This window comes from Phoenix dactylifera, chromosome 2 (genome assembly GCF_051530095.1).
Source record: "Phoenix dactylifera cultivar Ajwa chromosome 2, Ajwa_hap1_PhDact_Kaust_v1.1, whole genome shotgun sequence".
NCBI classification, from domain to species: Eukaryota; Viridiplantae; Streptophyta; class Magnoliopsida; order Arecales; family Arecaceae; genus Phoenix; species Phoenix dactylifera.
Window position 1 is genome coordinate 35,395,702 of NC_143191.1, and position 19,600 is coordinate 35,415,301.

Genomic DNA, 19,600 nt, shown 5'->3' on the forward strand with positions numbered 1-19,600 from the left:
TTTATATCTTTATTATCGTATTATACTATAAATATAATATTATATTACATTATATCATAATACACTGATATGTTATGTTAAATAATTTAATATTTTATTAAATTATTATGCTATAGTATGCAATATTATATTACTATATTATAATAATATTACATTACATTACAGTAATATTATGCTATATCATATATTTATGTATTAATACATATTATATTTTATTATGCTATGTTATGTAATATTATACAATATCCTTTATGGTTATTTTGTCATACCAAAAGTACTTTTTCAATTTGTTTGCCAAATACATAATAAGTGGCACCACATTTTAAAAATATAGTTACCAAATAGCAAACAACTTTTTATAAAATCTCTACTTCAGAAAACTCTATTTTCAAAAGATCTACTGCCAACAGCTTTCCAAACAGGGCCTAAATAGCTCCTTATTTTTCCTCGAGTAATAATATTACCACCGAGCCTAATCTTTGAGAAGTTATATTCTAAACCATATGCACTATCTGCCATCATGCTAATCACAACAACTCGTTCATATGGTGGTGTACTAAGGCCCTATTTGGGGAAGCTTTTGAAGGGCCAAAAAGCACTTTGTGACCCTCCAAAAGTACTTTTAGATAAAATTAGGATGTTTGGTAAAATTTTTAGAAAGTTATTTTAGCTTTTTCAGAAAGCTAAAATAGCTTTTTAGAAGAAGCTCCAAACCGAAAAGCACTTTTAGAAATTACTGGAAGCTATTTTGAGTTATAATATTTTTTCTTTTTAGGCCAATAACCATAATAAAATAGAATAATTACACAAAATGTCTTTTTATAAGTTTGAAAAATTAATTTATGCTAATAATTATAATATCTTATATCTTTATTATTGTATTATATTATAAATATAATATTATATTACATCATATCATAATATATTGATATGTTATATTAAATTATTATGCTATAGTATACAATGTTATATTACTATATTATAATAATATTACATTATATATTATACTACATCATATATTTATGTATTAATACATAGTATATTTTATTATGCTTTGTTGTATAATACTATGTAACATCTTTTATGGTTATTTTGTTGTACTAAAAGTACTTTCTCAGTTTGTTTACCAAATACATGTTAAAGTTTCACAGCACTTTAGAAATGTAGTTACCAAACAACAAATAATTTTTATAAAAGCTCTACTTTCAAAAATATTTACTTTTAAAAGCTATACTACCAATAACTCCTTTAAACGGAGCCTAAGTGTAGGATCTCAATCTTGGGACCAAGAGCCTTCAATGGTTGCCATGCCACGTGGCATGAGGAGTTTTGTTTCAACGTGGGCCATGTGAGGCCTTGCGACGACGCAACTGCGAGGTTGACAAGCCTGGTAACAGTGTTGGGCCTCGCAAGTGTTCCTGCTGTCCGATTGAACAAAGATGGCCATATTAAATTAACGGTCCAGATCAAATACAGGAACTGGCTCCATAGTGGACTCTTGATGCCCCATCGACGCCCTCTCCTCTCGATCAGCCGACTCTATATATAGCCCTTCCCCCGTCCGCCTTTATTCACCTGCGACGACGGAGGGAGCTTCTGTGTCTCCCGTGCCAGCTACAGGACTCTGTTCCGGCTCAATCCAGTCTAACCTCTCTTACAGCGAAACCCTAGATTTCCGTCCTTGGTCTCGGATCGGTCGCAGAAGCCACCGAGCCAGCGCCTCTCTCGTGCCCTAATCTTCGATTGCCTGCCCTCGCTCTCGCTCGCTCCTTCGCCTCGCTCTGTTCCCGTGGATTCCGATCTTGATCGGGGGAATGGCGGTGATCAACATGGCGGCCAAGTACAAAACGACAGTCAAAGAGCCTGGGACTCCAGGAGTGCTCAGGATGGTGAATGTTCTCTTCATTCTACTCCTTTCCTCTCTTTCTTGAATTCTTGCTGCTTGGATTGCTACTCTTTCTTGTATTTCTCTCAGATCTTTGATGACTTTGATGTCCTGGTTTATTCTTGATTGGTTTGGGACTGGTATTAGATTCCTACTTTTCTTTGTCAACAATTTGAAAACTTTTTGCCCGGATCACATTGTAGTAGAAGCTTTAGTGATAATGCCTGGAATCGGGAGTTTTCTTGAAATAAATGGCGTTTATCGTTTTCTTTTCTGTTGATGGTTGTTGAGAAGTCTACCATTCTTAATTTAATATCCTCTCTTATGCTGTTGATCGGTTTTGTCTTTTGGGTTGCAGTCTGAGGACAAATTTATATTCGTTCCTAACGATCCCAGGTCAGCAATGAAGCTTAATGTCAATTTTCGAAACATTAAAGGTATCAGCTGTTCTATTCTTTTCACTTTGAGAAAAAGAAGTATCCCTTTTCAACATTAATACATTTCTTTCTTTAAATTCTAGCACCCTCTAGATCTTGAATGCTGATTAATGGCTGAGACACCGAACTGTATCAATTGCATTTACTATTCAGTTCTTCAGACCTTAAAAAAGAAGAACACGGACTGCAGTATACAGAGATTAAATCAATAAATTCATCAAACAAAGAAACATGTGTTATCTGTTTGTTGAAGGTGAGATCAAAATATTAGAGTTAAACTAGGAATTTAAATGGACCTAAGGAGCATTCTCCTATCCGCACACTTCTACACTCCTATTACCGTGACCATGTGGTAAGCCTTTCACCTGATCCCAGCCTCTCGCCAGGCCTCAATGAGCATGGAGGCCAAACCCCCGTTACTTGGTTGTCATCGACCAAGTCTTCGACACGTGGGACTCAGCCACGGATTTGCATGAGAAAATGAAGGCTGCCACAACAAGGCTGGGTGAGGAAGGAAGACGCTTCGCTGATGGCCATGATGCGAAGATGGAGGGAGCGAAAGGACGTTTGGAGCGGAAGGTAGACCTCGTCGGGAGCCATGCACATGGTTTGAACGACGTGGGTAGCGGGGAATAGTTTGCCGATGGGATAGCCCATCTTTTCATCGGTTAGTTATCAAGGCATCACGTCAGAAATTAAAGGAGGGAAGGAGGGAAGGTTCAGTATGGTTTTTCTCTTGTTTATTCCGAGTATAATGGGTGGCTCTCACCCGAAGTAGAGCCTTATCACTTAAAGCATTTCTTTATCCCATCCCATTCGTCGTCTCCTTCTCTCTCGTTCCCTCTCGTTCTCTTTCTCTGGCTGGGATTTAATCGATTGGTATCAGAGCCAGAGGATGTCGAACAAAGAACAGATCAAGCGGTTGGAAGTTGAAATGGGCGTTGTACAAGAGGAGCTTCGCGGCTTGGACCTGCGAGTGGAGGGGCGCTTCACTGAGATCCTGAAGGCCATCTGAAACCTCCAGATCTCGGTTCAGCAACAACCGCCGCTGGAGACGCCAACTTTATTTTCCCCTCCGCCATGGGAGGAAGGTCATGGGCGCTTGGAGGACAACGTCGAGAGCCAATGACACCCGAGAATGGATTTTTCACGGTTCACCAGGGACGATCCGATTGTGTGGCTCGACAGAGCGGAGCAATTCTTTGATAGCCAGGGTACTCCGGCCAACCAGAGAGTATCCACAACTTCATTCTATTTGGACGAAGAAGCTAACAACTGGTGGCAGTGGTTACGACGGGCATATCGGGACGAGGGGTTGGTAATTACCTGGAGGTCGTTTGAGAAGGAGCTGCTAGCTCGGTTAGGACCCAATGAATACGTCAACTTCAATGAGAAGTTGTCACGTATTCAGCAGAAGGGGATGGTAAGGGAGTACCAGCAAGAGTTTGAAAAGCTGGCCAACCGAGTCCGTGGATGGTCGCAAGATGCGTTGATCGGAACCTTCGTCGGAGGGCTCAAAGAAGACATAGCAAGGGAGGTGCGCATGAGGCAACCTCATTCTATGCGGGAGGCCATCACGGTTGCCCGCATGAGGGAGAAAAGGCTAGAGCAGAAGCGGAATGCTTCCCGAAACATTGGATTGTGCACTTCCAGCGGGCCAAGAATTCCATCCGCTTCCACCATTGCACCACGCCTTTCGGCTCCGACGCCAGTCCGTCGCATCATGTGGGAGGAGATGCAGCAACGATGGGAGCGCGGGCTTTGCTTCAAGTGTAACGAGCGGTTCACTCTGGGGCATCGATGCAAGACCCCGCAGGTTCACTTGATAGAAGTAGACTGCGAGGAGTATCTGGAAGGAGTTAACGGCGAAGAACAGGAGCACTATGGTGAGGACAAGCCTGACGATAGCATGTCGTCGGTGATCTTCCTACATGCGTTAATAGGGTGGAGCGGACCGACAACGATGCGAGCAACAGCTCCCATCCGGGGACACCCATTAACCATCTTGATAGATAGTGGGTCGACCCACAACTTTGTGAGCGAGCGCGTGGCCCAGCTGCTCCAACTACCTGTTGATACCATCGAGAGGTTTGGAATCCGCGTTGCAAATGGAAAAACTCTCCACTGTCAGGAGATGTTCCGTTCGGTGGAGGTGGAGCTGCAAGGTCAGAAGTTCCTGGTAACCTTCTACACTCTACTGTTAGTAGGATTAGATGCCGTTCTAGGCATACAATGGTTGGAAATGCTTGGTCCGATGCTTTGCGATTGGAAACGGCTGACGATGAAGTTCTGGTGGGACGACCGGGAGTGTGAGCTATTGGGGCAGCTGCACAGACTTGCCTAAGCGATAGATCCCCAAGAGATGCGATGGAGAACAAAAGAAAAAAATACAACTATTCATTGTATTCATCAGGGAAGGGGACGAACATCCACCTGCAGTTGAGGCTGAGGAACAGTCCCCAGAGCTTCGGCATCTTCTGGATCGGTACTCTGCACTCTTTGAAGAACCACAGGGGCTGCCTCTGGAGCGGGCATTTGTCCACTGAATACCCCTACAAGAAGGAACTTCGGCGATCAACGTACGACCGTATCGGTATGCCTATTATCAAAAGAATGAAATTGAATGCCAGGTGACTGACTTGCTGGGAACGAGGATTATTCGGGAGAGCCAGAGCCCCTTTTCTTCCATAGTGTTGCTCGTGACGGTACCTAGAGATTTTGCACGGACTATCGAGCACTCAGCGCAGCTACCATCAAGGATAGATTTTTCATTCCAACCATTGATGATATGCTCGATGAACTCCACGGAGTATGCTACTTCTCCAAGCTCGATCTTAGGTTGGGCTATCACCAGATCCGTGTTCATCCTGAAGACATTCCAAAGATGGCTTTTCGCACCCATAATGGCCATTTCGAATACCTGGTAATGCACTTCGGGCTATGCAATGCCTCGTCCACATTTCAGGCGGCCATGAACTCTATCTTTCGGAGATATTTACGTAAGTTTGTCCTGGTTTTCTTCGACGATATCTTAGTTTATAGTGCTTCATGGGAATTGCATCTAACTCATCTGGATATAACACTCAAGATTCTTGTTGAACATCAATTTTATCTTAAACTTTCTAAGTGTTTGTTTGGGCAATGGCAAGTCGAGTACCTTGGCCATATTGTTTCGGCTAATGGGGTACAAGTCGATGCAATAAAGATTAACGCTATGCAGGAGTGGCCACGACCGACGACCGTGACGGAGCTACGGGGTTTTCTTGGCCTGACGGGGTACTAACGAAAGTTCGTCAAGGATTACGACATCATTGCTGCATCGTTGACATCACTGTTGAGGAAGGGGCAGTTTTAGTGGAGTTTTTAGGCTGAACAAGCATTCCACCAGTTGAAGCAAGCCATGACGACAACTCCGGTGCTCGCCATCCCAAATTTTTCAGATACGTTCGTGATCGAAGTGGATGCTTCGGATAGAGGAATCAAGGCGGTACTCACACAAAATGGGGGACCCATAGGTTACATAAGTAAGGCGCTGGGTGTGGCGAAAAAGGGGTGGTCAACCTACACTAAGGAGATGCTGGCGATAATGGAGGCAGTGTGACTATGGAGGCCGTACGTGCTGGGAAAGAGATTCCAACTAAAAACGGATCAAAAGAGTTTGCAGCATTTCTTGGAGCAATGTGTGAGTACGCCGGAGCAGCAGAAGTGGGTGGCCAAGCTCCTGGGATATGAATACGAAATCATATATAAACCTGTAAAAGAAAACACGGTAGCAGACACTCTATCTCGCCTACCCGACACCACGGAGCTCAATGCTATCAGTCGACCGATCTTCGACATCTGGGAGGAGATACGAGCTGCCCACAATGACGACCCCTACTTGCAACAGAAAATCCAGCAATTGGCAACCGAGCCCGAACGATTGAAGAACCACCAGCTCAAGGGAGGAATTTTATATTACAAAGACAAGATCGTGATTCTGTATGGATCTCCACTAAGAAACAAGCTAATGGGCGAATACCATAATACCAAGATCGGCGGGCACTCAGGAATGTTGAGGATGTACAAACGCATCTCTCATGCTTTTCACTGGGGATCAATGAAGAAGGATATAAGGAAGTTCGTGGCCGAGTGCGTGGTATGTCAGCAAAATAAATATGAAATCCAAGCTCCAGCAGGGCTGTTGCAACCACTGCCGGTGCCAACTCAGGTTTGGGAGGACATCTCTCTAGACTTCGTCGAGGGCCTACCCTGGTCCAGAGAGAAGAATGTGATACTGGTTGTCGTAGGTCGACTAAGTATGCACACTTATTATCTCTTTCTCGTTCGTATACGACCAAGGGAGTGGCAGAACTATTCGTAAACCAGGTGGCCCGACTACATGGGATGCCACAGTCGATCGTTAGTGATTGGGACCCTATGTTCGTGAGCGCCTTTTGGCGAGAGTTTTTCAAGCTCCAAGGCACCTCTCTCAACATGAGTACGGCGTACCATCCACAATCTAACGGCCAAACGAAAGTAGTAAATAGATGCGTGGAGTAGTACTTAAGGTGCTTGTGTAGCCAGTTTCCGAAGACATGGGAACCGAACCTAGCTTGGGCGGAATACTGGTATAACACCACTTTCCATTCAGCTGCTAGGATGACACCCTTCTAAGCATTGTATGGGCGGGCGCCACCCTCCGTCACCCGATATTTGGAAGGCATCACGGCCTTTGATGAAGTGGACAGGAACTTGGTCGACCGCGACCAGCTAATGAGGGAGCTGAAGAACATCTAAAAAAGGCACAATGCTGTATGAAACAACATGTGGATAAGAGAAGAGAAGTCTCTTTCACTGAAGGAGAGTGGGTGTTTTTGAAACTTCCCCTTACCAGCAGCAGTTTATCTTCCGTCAAGCTCACTAAAAGCTCGCACAGAAGTACTTCGGACCCTATTGCATCATTGAGCGAATTGGTCCGGTAGCTTATCGGCTGGTGTTACCGGAGACCGCTCGAGTTCACCCAGTATTTCATGTATCACTCCTCAAGAAGAAGCTTGGAGAGGGGCAAGTATCGTGTGCAGGTCCCCCACCCATATGTGAGGATGGAAGTTTAGAGATGGAACCAGAGTCTATCTGCGACTACCGCTGGGTCAAGAAGGGAGGAAAGTTCGTTGAGGAAATTCTTGTGCAATGGCATTCTTTGTTGAAGGAGGACACCACTTGGGAAGACTATGCTCAGCTGAAAGCACAATATCCGAAAGCAAACCTTAAGGACAAGGTTTTGGCGGAAGGGAGGGGTGATGATAAGCCTTTCACCAGACCCTAGCCTCTCGCCAAGCCTCAACGAGCATGGAGGCCAAACCCCTGTTACTTGGTCGCCATCGACCAAGTCTTCGACACGTGGGACTCAGCCACGGATTTGCAGGAGGAAATGAAGGCTGCCACGATGAAGCTGGGTGAGGAAGGAAGATGCTTCGCCGATGGCCATGATGCGAAGACGGAGGGAGCGCAAGGATGTTTGGAGCTTGGGAGCTGGGAGCGGAAGGCAGACCTCGTGGGGAGCTATGCACACGGTTTGAATGACATGGGTAGCGGGGAACAATTCGCCGATGGGATAGCCCATCTTTTTGTCGGTTAGTTATCAAGGCATCACGTAGGGAATTAAAGGAGGGGAGGAGGGAAGGTTCAATATGGTTTTTCTCTTGTTTATTCCGAGTGTAATAGGTTGCTCTCACCTGAAGTAGAGCCTTATCACTTAAAGCATTTCTTTATCCCATCCCATTCGTCGTCTCCTTCTCTTTCGTTCCCTCTCGTTCTCTCTCTCTGGCTGGGACTTATCACCATGAAGGATCAGCATTGTCCCTTTGAACTTAATCAGCTTTGTAATTTCTGTCCTAACATTTCTTTCTTTATTTTTTAGTCTCTCCTTCTATCACTGAGCCAATAAACAAAGCAACTTTTGATGTAAGCCAAGAGTGGATACAATTTAATTGGATGCGGTGGTACTAATTTATATGGTACAGCCGTGTCCATGACTGTCATCTTCAAATTGCAGAATGTAATATACTTTTGCTTGACTTGGTTTGTTGAGCAGGGAATTTTGTTAACCCAATGTCAAGAATTCTTTCCTCTTTCCCGCCTATTCTGCTGCAAATGGCAATGCACCTTTACTTTGAAATAGGGTAAATAAAGGATATGTATAAACTGTGAAGGGACAAGTCTCTTTTCTTTTCTTTAATGGTGGTTATGTCTCATGAAAAAAAAATTTATTCGATGCATTCTAAGATCAAGCAGGTCCCTTTCTCTTTACTGAAGGAAAGTTGTGGACCAATGGCCGCAAATCATTTGTTTAAAGAAAGGCGCAGAGCAAGTTAAAGCTTTCAGTTACATAGCATGTTTAAGTTGATTGCATTTCATTAAATATTCTCATATTTTACCAAAAGTAGCTGAAACCATTACTTTCCTTCTTGTAGTAAGATGCAGCATGGTCCAACTAGTTTTGATGGAAGTATTCCTGCTTTAATAATATGTAGGCCAAACCAATATCTGGTGCCATCCCAAAACCATTTTTACTGATTCATTCAGACTGATTTCAACCTAATCATGTTTAAGGTTGTGCCCTGCTTTTATTCTTTTGACAATTTCAGACTTCTATGAGATCAAAACTTCACTGAATTTGCAGTTGTGGTGCTGAGGTGACGAAAATTTAAAGTCTCCATTCTTAACATATTTTTTATAAGTGTACCTATAACATTTCCATTCTTGATTTATTTTTGAATGCTTGAAGTGCGAAAACTGCTTTCCAGAATTTGCTCAAACTTTTTCACTAGATATTTACAATTTTATGGTTCTTTCCACACTTCACACTACACTGCACTTCCTTTCAAGGCTCACATTTGAAATAGACCACTCCACTTTGAAGTGTCCATATTGGCTCCAAGATTATGCATGCAGAACCAAATATAACCCTTTTTTCATCCTACACTCATGCAGCAGTCAAGGGTTAAGTAGCATCTGGTGGAATGATGCAGGATATTCCCAGATTCACTCCCAAAATAATTTGGCATGATTTCTTGACTTATTCTATTTAATTGTGTTTCAAGTTCTTTTCAGGACTAAAACCTATGATGCCAGGTGCTGAAACCAGTTTCCAAATTTAAAAGTACATTACCCGATCATTGACCAAATAAATGAAATTCACTTAAATTTTCTGAGCTTGCAATCTTTAGATATTGAATGGAATATTATGAAAGAGCTCATATCTTTCTCTCTATTTTGAAGAGACATTCAAAACAATAGCTTGATGACTATAGGGCGCCCACTACCAACTTTGTTTGTGAAACATTCTATTGTTTTGAGATTTTGATTGCTAAATTTAGAAAAAAAGTGATTGGCATTCTTTATAGTGGCCCCATTGTGTTATTTGATTTATACTTCTAACTTTTGCTATTTGTGTTTTAGGTCACAAGTTCAGCAAAGATGGTTCCAAACAAGCATTGTTAAACCTTACGCAAGATTCTGAGAAGGTATTATTCGCCATCTAACTGTTAATTAGGTAGATCATGGAAGTTGTGTGCCTCATATACATTGGTGAACAAATACAAACGTGATATAATTTTTAATTTATTGCCTACGACTGCAACATGCGTATTGCATAACATGGTAAATTTAATTAATTTATGATTGATACCTTATGCTGTTGCATTAAGCATAGTACTTGATAGATTTACATTTATTTCAGGGAGGAGGCTACATTTTTGAGTTTGACAATTTTTCTGACCGCAATGTTTGCCGAGATTTTGTAGGTACATTTCATTCTCTTTCATGATAGTTTCATCAGCTTTGCTGTCAGATGTGAGATAATTAATGTGTTATTTGACACATCAACTGAGACCTACATGAAATGCCTGACAATGTTTTAATTTTCTATTCCAAATTTTCTTAGATAAAGGGAGAGCTTATATTGGCATTTTTTGCATCCATTAGCATTTGTTCCCTCTTCAAGGAGATAAGTCCTAAGTATGTTGGTATTCTTGGCATTCAATTACTCATCTGATTCATCTTTCCTTCTGTTACTGCTAGTTGAGGACAATGATTACTGAAATTTGATAGAGCCAAATGTAGAATGGATCTCTAGGTCAGGAATGTTTTTACCTGCGAATATGATGACCCATAATTTAGTTTCAGGCTGTTTGAGTATCAACATGTAGAGATCAGTTAGAATTTCATAGAATCATGATCATACTAATACAAACATAATTGTTCTCTGCTGGTTGAAGATGTATGCCCAATGCCATTGCCAACTAGCTTCTCTGTAGGATTTGAATGGTTTCTATTTTGCCTGATGCGGAGTAATTTCATGGTGATGTAGCATTATGTTTCTTTTGCTTTTTTGTGTAGATATACTTATTTGGGGCAGTATTCATGGAATTATGATGTTATTCTACCTATGGCTGTCACCTTCAGTAGAATATGTCACATGAAAAATGATCTTGCAAAGAAGCCCCTTGACCGCTACAAATGGTGATATTTGTAATTTAACATTTGTTAAATGGCATTCTGATCATGCTTTCTCAGTTTAAGCAGTTTGCTAGAAGTCAGCATATTCTGGTTAGCTGAATGCTCTTTTGGAACCTAACATCTTAAAGATTATAATGTGAAAATGGTTATTGAATACTATTTTTCTAGGTTTAGGTTTATATTGGGGAGCCCATGGGGTCACCTTCAGTATCGTTGAGAGATGTCTGTTGGAGTATGCTTCCCTTGAAAGGACAAAGGATGTGCCACCCTCTGAACTTTTTTAGATGCTTCAAAAAGGATTTTCCTTTAGGATGCCTTTAATGTACATGGAAGGAATATCCTCTTGAAAATTTGAAGCAAAAAAGTTGAGAAAATGGCATATACCAGCTCCTCTTAAAAGTAGTAGTTTAACTTCCTAATTCATGTGTACATACATAAGTACGTCCGTGAATGCATGGCTGCATGCAGACATACGTACACACGTACAGCAGGAGACAGAGTTCAGATATAATCTTCTTGATAAGAATCCAAGCCTGGATTCTATCAATACGAAAGTGAAATTTGCACCATTAACCATGGGCCACACTACTTTATTGCCTAAAACAAATTACTATATCGCTTCAGTGTTTCATACTTAGTCATTAGTGAACCATCATATTCAGTGGGCCACATAATTCAAGGATCCATTTCATCAATCATGATCTAAACATCTTAAAACCTGTGGGAAATAAAATTTTCTGGCTTGGATGATTCTAAACACTGGGCTAAATTAAAGATAATTAAAGATAATATCTTGCCTCTAAAATGTGTTTTTTTTTAATTTAGATGACTGATAATTAATGCACGTATGCACACACTTATTAGAAACACAGGCTTTTTGGTTGACATTGTGAACATGGAGTTAAGCAACTGCAAAGCTTTCATTTGGTCAAATGGTTAGCCAATTAGTCCAAATAGAGGGAAACCATGTTAACACTTTGGATAGTCTATTTATTGACCTTTTTATGTCCAATGTATTTGATTTACATTAACATGCACAGGAAAAGTCCTAGGGAAGTTTCAGGCTGTGACGTCTTCTAGGCAAAATGAGCAACCGGTGCCTGAAAAACCTGCAGCTACAGTTCATAGTGAACAGCTCAGCACTACAGAGATGGAGCGCCGCATGAAGTTGTTGTGGGAGGATAGGCAAGCTTACTCTGTCGTTATATTCCTCTGCGTTTTTGTTGATAACCAGGGTCTTATTTTACTACACAGATATTTTTCTTGATTTCTGTTACGTGATGCCTACTGTTTGATCTTAACATCTATTATGAATATATTTGCTCTTTGAATTTTGTCGCATGCCATCAAGCATTGTTGTTTACTTTTTGGCCTTTTTTAATTATTTATAATAACTCTTAATTTATGTTCTATTTTTGGATTGTTTTGATTCTGTAATGTGTGCCATCTATTTATTTTTCTTCTTTCTACTGCTTATGCTCTGAGCTTTAGTTGATTCTTCAACTTTCTGCATTATCGGGAATAGCTAATGAAGTTAGACATGTACTTCCTGTATATGTCATCTCCTTGATCTACTGAAATATAAATAAAATAGGTTTTGACAAACAAGCTGGAATGATGCCAGAAATAGCACCGGGATAAGAAACAAGAGGAAGAAGAGATTGATATAGGAGAGAAGAAGGTAAGAGAGGAAGATATCAAGTGGAAGCTGCCAATAAATTCAAATAGAAATATCTCAAACAATCCAATTCTTCATTCCGTTTCATTCTCTAGCACATATCTTTATATAGGCACCGCGTGGCTCTTTTTATTCCTCAGAATCCACAATAATACACGATAACTTTCTGAAAGATGAATGATAATGACTTCCACAGACTCTAGGAAACACATACTTGAGTCTTAGTTAATAAAACCTAGAAACTCTAAAAGAACATATTTCACATTTATGAAATATAACAAAATTTCAATGACCACCAACAATTCATAGCTAATAAATACTATTTGACTAGACTTGGACTGAATTATTGGCTACTCTAAAATGGGATGACGCACCTCTCGTGCGTCATGGAACATGTTATGTATTGTTTCAATAACTATGTTGCTTGCAATGGAGGAAAATCATTGATTAACCAGTGAAAGATTGTAAAATATCCATTTGATGGTTTTGCTTCACTCATGTTTGAGTCGTTATGCCCCTTTTTACCATTGATGTCCAAAGGCTAAAGTCCACTACATTTTTGGGCCTAGAGCTTGGCTTGTGAAGAATTTGATGTGTAATGTGTGTATTTGTGTCTGTGATTTCTAGATTTTATGTGATCATGTCAGGTTGTTTCCACATTTCCACTTTATTTGTTTTTTCTTGCTGTAACTCAAGATTGGAGTTAACTATATGCTCAATTGAGAAGCATCTGTTTATACAAACTGCCATTATTCTAAATTAATTATCAGTGTGATGATACAAAAGTGAAAAATGGGTATTTATGCAGTCACGATTAAATAAGATTGGGTACTGTTAGTGTGAAAGCTGATTTTCCCAAGTGCAAAATGAAGGAATATTTAAATTCTAAAAGCATGAATTTCTATAACTTGCTTCATTGAGTTCGGAAGATTCACATTATATTATTATTAGAAACTATGGGGCATGTCTCCTTACTTTCTTAAAACTCATGAAATATTTATCTGCGAAATGCTTGCAATCTCTCCATGATGATATTGTTTGGCCTTTGCTTTGTCCTTGTAATAAACTGAAGTATCTTCCCAGTTCCCACTTTCTTGTAATAAATAGTTATTGAAACTTGTTCTGGGACTTGTCAAGGAAGTTTCTGACCAGTTGGATTTGCAGCGCTCACGGATGGGAGATAGTTCATCGTCTGACATGGATATGTAACTATTTGGAAACTGACTTTGGTTTGTCTAATGTTGCTTTCTATAGAATGTGGACTTTCATCTTGTCCTTCTGTATTTTAAATGAGCGATGATATTTGACATGGAGAAAAATATTATTGCAATTTCTTATGCATGAGTCATCCTAAGCTGGAAGCCTAGCTATCACCATTAGCATCACAAGAAACCTATAAGCATTTGAGCTCCCATTGGTGGTTAAAGGTAAACTAAATTGCATGATTGGAATTTTCAGGTGGAGTGGCTTGATTGGAGGTTCGTGGCTCTATCTGGTGCCTTGAAAGGTAATGCAATGAGTACGCGGGGTGGGGGGTGGGGGTGCTTTAGAAGATGGTTAAGGAAATAGGTTTCAATGGGAAAACTATGTAGTGACCATGTGGGATCTGTTTCTAGGATTTGAAAGGACATCATAGTAGTGATTGAATTTTTTTAGATGGGCATGAGGTTATGAATTGGTAAGGGAAATAGAGTGGGATTTGGCTCAGTATGTGGTCTGCAGTTATATTTTTTGAATCTTTACCCCTTATGTTTTTCTTGGTTGCTAGAGATCCTTGGAAAAAGGTTGAGGACTATTGGAAAAGAATTAGGAGGGGTATGATGGGATAGAGGAATTTGAGGACCTATTTTTAGATGGAAATCTCGTTTATGACACCAGAAGCAAGCTATCTCTTCACCATGCTTTCTTCATCTGAAACTGATGAAGATCATGGTTCTGCCTATCTTTTTTGGTGGGAAACCGTAGATGGATTTTCAGTAGTAATACATCATCTTTAGTTAGAGCTCTGGTTGATGAATCTAGTGGTACAATATTTAGGTTTTCCTTTTAGACACTTAAGTTGATAGACTGGGGTAAAAAAAAGGGGTTTGTCTTTAAGCTAATGATCTGGAAAATGCTTTTTAATGTTCGGTTTATGCGTTACTTTAACAGACTATTTAATTTCTCTTTCGAGTTTGACTGCTCACTATCCACTTATGGCTTAGTTTTCTTTATAGGTCAACATTGCGTTGATTGTTGGCAGCATAGATTGATAATGTAGGAAGCACGTGATAGTAAATATTCCTCCCTGTTTTTGTTTCTTGCTGTGTTTTACTCAAGAGCATATAGAGTCGAAGACATTTGCTTCCTACATTATGCCACATCATAGCTGAAGCCAAATAAATGGGACATGGCTTCATGGTTGTGATTACAATGTTGAAATGTTAAAGGTTCTATATCTATAATTCCTGAAACTTCTGGAGCATTTTTAAAATAATACACAATGATGACTAGCAATTCTTGGCTCGCTGTAGTTGTAATTTAAATAATTAGTGTTAATATTGGTATATGAATGGGAAACTGAGATCTTAAGATCTAAGGGTTTTGTGTGAATAAGGCATATGGACTTTAGGGCCTTGCAGGGAGTTCGTTTGCTGCTTTTTGCAGTTCTGAGTAACTTAATTTTGCAAATTACTGAACTGAAAGGTAATTTCTACAGTGAATTGCAGAAACTACACAAGCAATTTGTCATTGGTGGTGTGTTAACAGAATCTGAGTTTTGGGCAACAAGAAAGGTTAGACATTTTATTCAATTCATATTTAGATGTTTAAGTTTTGACATAAGCTTTTCTTTTCTTTTTGTCTTTTCATGCAAATTCTAGTAAACTTTTGTCTTGATTTGTTTTGGATGCAGAGTTTACTTGATGATGTTGTTCAGAGAACACCAAAGCAACGGGCAGGATTCAGAAGTGCTATGCTTGCAGATGTTAGGCCATCGACTGATGGTCGGGTACAACATGGAACTTGTGTTTAGTTATTTTTCTTAATCCTAATTGTGTTGTTTTTAACATCAATATAATCGAGGATACTGTTGTTTTCACTGTCATTAACTGCTGTAAGAGGAACAAAAATGATTCTTCAATATATTCTAGGATTTGTTGCAAATCTTTTTCAGTTCTCATATATGTTTGATTCTCTATTTACATATTACGGAAATTCTTGACTTTCATCGCTGACATTCCTCTGCAGACCAATAAAGTCACATTTAGCCTTACCCCAGAGATCATTCACCAGGTATGTTGTCTAGTACTGGTTGTACTATTGGTTCATGCATGCCCTTGCATAGCATTTAAGGTTCTGTCATTTTCAAAAAAAAGAGAGAAATGGAAAGAAAAATAGAAAATTGTTTTATAATTTGACATTGTGTTCAGACAACTTTAGTTGCTGTAATGCTACCTTAATGTTGGGGCTGCACCTTGCAAGTATGTTGAAACATAATATTATTTGCATGGTCATATTTTACTCTTAAAGCTTGCAATGGAAATAGCTGCCCTCCCTTTATGTGTACACACACACACACACACACACACACACACATATATATATATATATAGACACACATATATACTTACCTGCATGTCATGAGTGCATGCAGAAAGTGCTTAAGAGGTATTGATTTTGACCTTTGCCTGCTTATGCTCGGAATGTGAGTTGTTATTTTCTTGGGATTATGTCATCTCATATAAGTTATTTTTGTACTATGAAATTTTTATTAATAGTAAAAGCATGACTTGAAGGAAACTTTTCTTTGGGGCTAGTCAATGTTTGATTGGTGCAAACATAATCTATAAGCTGCAAGTTGTGCCTGAACCGGACGAGAAAATGATTTAACACCATATTTTGAGACTCTTAGGCTGTGTTTTGTTGAGAGGATTTGGGATGCAAGCATAGGTATCATTTTCCTATTCAGCCTATTCTCATGTTTGATAACTAACTTCAACCTCGGAATGTCGATTCAAATGGATATTGGATTCTATAAAAAAGGATAAAAACATACCCAATGGGTGGGGCTTGGTATCGTGTTCGATGGGCCTAGTAACAACACATTTTTTTATTTATCATATTATTAATATTAATAATTTAATAAATATATATGATAATAATTTATTATCTACTAATATTATATCATATTGGCATTAATTATATATTATATTATATTATATTCATAATACATATATAGTGTATTCATAATATATATTATATTGATATAATGTTATTATCACATAATTAATGTTAATACTTTTTGTATTGTATATTACATTGAAAATTTATTAAGTCCATATTATAGTATATTACATATTATAGTATATTACATATTATATAATACTATTTTATTCAACTATATTATTAGTATTATATTATTAAATATATTTTACAATTATTTTAATACAATATTTTAATATTATTTTAATGGTAATTTATTTATTATTATATTTCATTATTTTAATAATAATAAAATTAATTTATTATTAACATTAGTAAGATAACACAATATAGTTTTAGAATAAATGATTTTTATTGTATAATGTTATAACAAAAGATTAATATTAACATTATGATATTTGTGATATTAATATAATTAAATAATTTATATTATGACTAATGAATTATGATATGATTATATTACTCAATTTAGAATAATGTCAATATCATTGCCATATATAGTTCAACTATAATATATTAATTGTTTATTATTAAATATAATTATAATTATTCTAATATAACATTATATTATTATACTATTAATTATATTACTTCTATCTGCATGTTTTTAATCATAATAAATTAATAATCATATTCATTTAGTATTCATACTAATATTGATAATATTATATATGATATTATATTAGTATATGTAATAATTGTATAAGAATATAATAGGAGATTAATATACCATATAAGATTAGTATTACTATTATGATATTTATATTATATATTTCCTTAGTAATATATTATATTCTTTATATACTATTACTGAAAATATGATTTTATTAGTCATTTATATTCTCACAGTAATATTGCTATAGTTGTTATGATATTATATTAAGTTATTATAATATTATTTTGATATTATTATATTATATGTTGTATTATTTATATTTACATTGGTTTAATTGTCATTATAGTAATAATTACTAATATTTTGATCTAATATTATGTTGACATTAATTATATAGTTACTCTCCAAGATTAATATATTGTTATAAGATTAATTTTGATATTATGATATTAACATTGCTAATGTTAGAAAGATATTGTTATTATATTTTAATATTAATAATATCACAATATTAATAATATTTGTTATTAAGTATGTCAAGAATGATAATATTGTCAAATAATAATGTTATATTAATGGTAATAATGATTTGTGAATAATTGTATGCAAATTATTTATATCTTATAGTATATGTTATTGGGCATGTTTTAATTGTTAAGGATTTACCTGGACCTATCCAAACAAAAGAATTGAACTAATCTTTCTCAATGATTCATTAGAAACAATTTCCAAGGTTTTCCTATTCCTGATTTGCATTCTTGACTACCAAATGTGGCCTTAGGTGCAAAGGCTAGCATGTGACATTCAGGACCCTGAGACGGAGGACGCAACATGTATAGTGGTAGAGCTGCAGCATTTGTCTTTTGTTCTTTTCATTAAGAACTTTAATTTGGGGTGGATGGAATGGTCATTTAACATTAGTGTTTTTTAAAATGATCTAAGTATAAGATAATGGAGATTGTTCACCATGTAACATTATGATAGACACATGATACTACAGAAGTAATACCGTAATTTTATACAAACAGAAGGGGAAATAGTGTAATTTTATAAGGGTTTCTTTAGGGTCTACTTGTGATGGTGTAACAATAGAGGCCCATCTTCAACTCATATATTCACCAAACACATGTAATGTGCCTCTTCATCTTATACAAATTTATGCATTAGCAAACTTTTGTTCACTATCGACTTACTTTTTCCTCAGATTCACTAGCTTTCACCAAAAGCACATTGTGCCAACTACCTTAAGATGCCATTTATCTCGTCGAAGAAAGCTGACGAGCCATTTTCTCAAGTTTTAATATGGAAGTTTGCTTGCTGATGCCATAAATTTGCCTATGTCAATGAAGGTTTCTTGGATCACTTCTTCTTTTGGGTTGGTCTTTGATTTAGCTAGTAGCTCACATTTTGTAATAATCATAGTACATTTAGATGGGACTCAGGAACCATGCCACCATGATATGTCTTTGGTTCTCTCATACGTTTGTTGCACACTACTTAGTGAAGGATCTTATAACCTCATACTTAGCACATGCACACATATGGATGGAGGAGGGAGGGAGCATGACAGCCTTGCATCGGAGTGATGTTGAAATATTGTCTTTTATTCATGATCAGTTTTTTTTGGTTGGTTGTTGATAATCAATTCATTGTAAGTTTGTAACAAAAATACTTTTCAAATATACTCTTTTGATTTTGAAAAAATCTTGCAGATTTTTGCTGAAAAGCCTGCTGTTCATAGGGCATTTCTGAATTTTGTCCCCATCAAAGTAAGAATACTAATTTCAAAAGCATGCTAATCTTGAAGATATCTTGTCCCTTCACTTGCTATATTTTGTTATCATTTTCTTGAAACATCCAGATGACAGAAAAGGATTTCTGGACAAAATATTGTAGAGCTGAATACCTCCATAGGACAAAAAATTCTGTGGCTGCTGCAGCGGAAGCCGCCGAAGATGAGGAACTTGCTGTATTTCTAAAGCATGATGACATATTGGCCAATGAAGCCCGCTGTAAGGTACTTATCTTACAGCTTCTGGGCATATGTAGTTGCATTCATATGTGCATTTTAATGGTGCAAGAGCTGTCACATAGCAGGCTAATGTTGGACGTGCTTAATTGCTGTTCTTATGTATGTCTCCCTCATTTTTTTCTGCCATCCTTCTTGTCTGCAGATTAGACGGGTTGATCCAACATTAGATATGGAAGCTGATTTAGGGGATGACTACATCCATCTTCCTGTACGTAAATGATCCTTGTTCATTTTTTATTCTCTTCAT

At 37.8% G+C, this 19,600-nt stretch overlaps 1 protein-coding gene across 5 annotated transcripts in view; it reads left to right on the forward strand.

Annotated features, from left to right (window-relative positions):
- The first annotated feature begins 1,572 nt into the window (after positions 1–1,572).
- The window catches only part of LOC103714649 (general transcription and DNA repair factor IIH subunit TFB1-1-like), a 46,265-nt gene continuing 28,237 nt past the window's right edge, over positions 1,573–19,600 (forward strand). For 2 of the 5 annotated variants that reach the window (XM_039118766.2, XM_088716172.1), the window contains exons 1-11: positions 1,574–1,889; positions 2,244–2,322; positions 9,766–9,830; positions 10,046–10,109; positions 11,865–12,009; positions 15,201–15,276; positions 15,396–15,491; positions 15,731–15,775; positions 19,034–19,090; positions 19,183–19,338; positions 19,496–19,561. In XM_039118766.2, the coding sequence (XP_038974694.1) occupies positions 1,815–1,889; positions 2,244–2,322; positions 9,766–9,830; positions 10,046–10,109; positions 11,865–12,009; positions 15,201–15,276; positions 15,396–15,491; positions 15,731–15,775; positions 19,034–19,090; positions 19,183–19,338; positions 19,496–19,561 (924 nt within the window). In that variant the 5' untranslated portion in view covers positions 1,574–1,814. Of the gene's footprint in view, positions 1,890–2,243; positions 2,323–9,689; positions 9,831–10,045; positions 10,110–10,642; positions 10,828–11,864; positions 12,010–15,200; positions 15,277–15,395; positions 15,492–15,730; positions 15,776–19,033; positions 19,091–19,182; positions 19,339–19,495; positions 19,562–19,600 lie in introns of those variants that run through there. The other 3 variants (XM_088716173.1, XM_088716174.1, XM_088716175.1) reach the window with 3 other exon arrangements.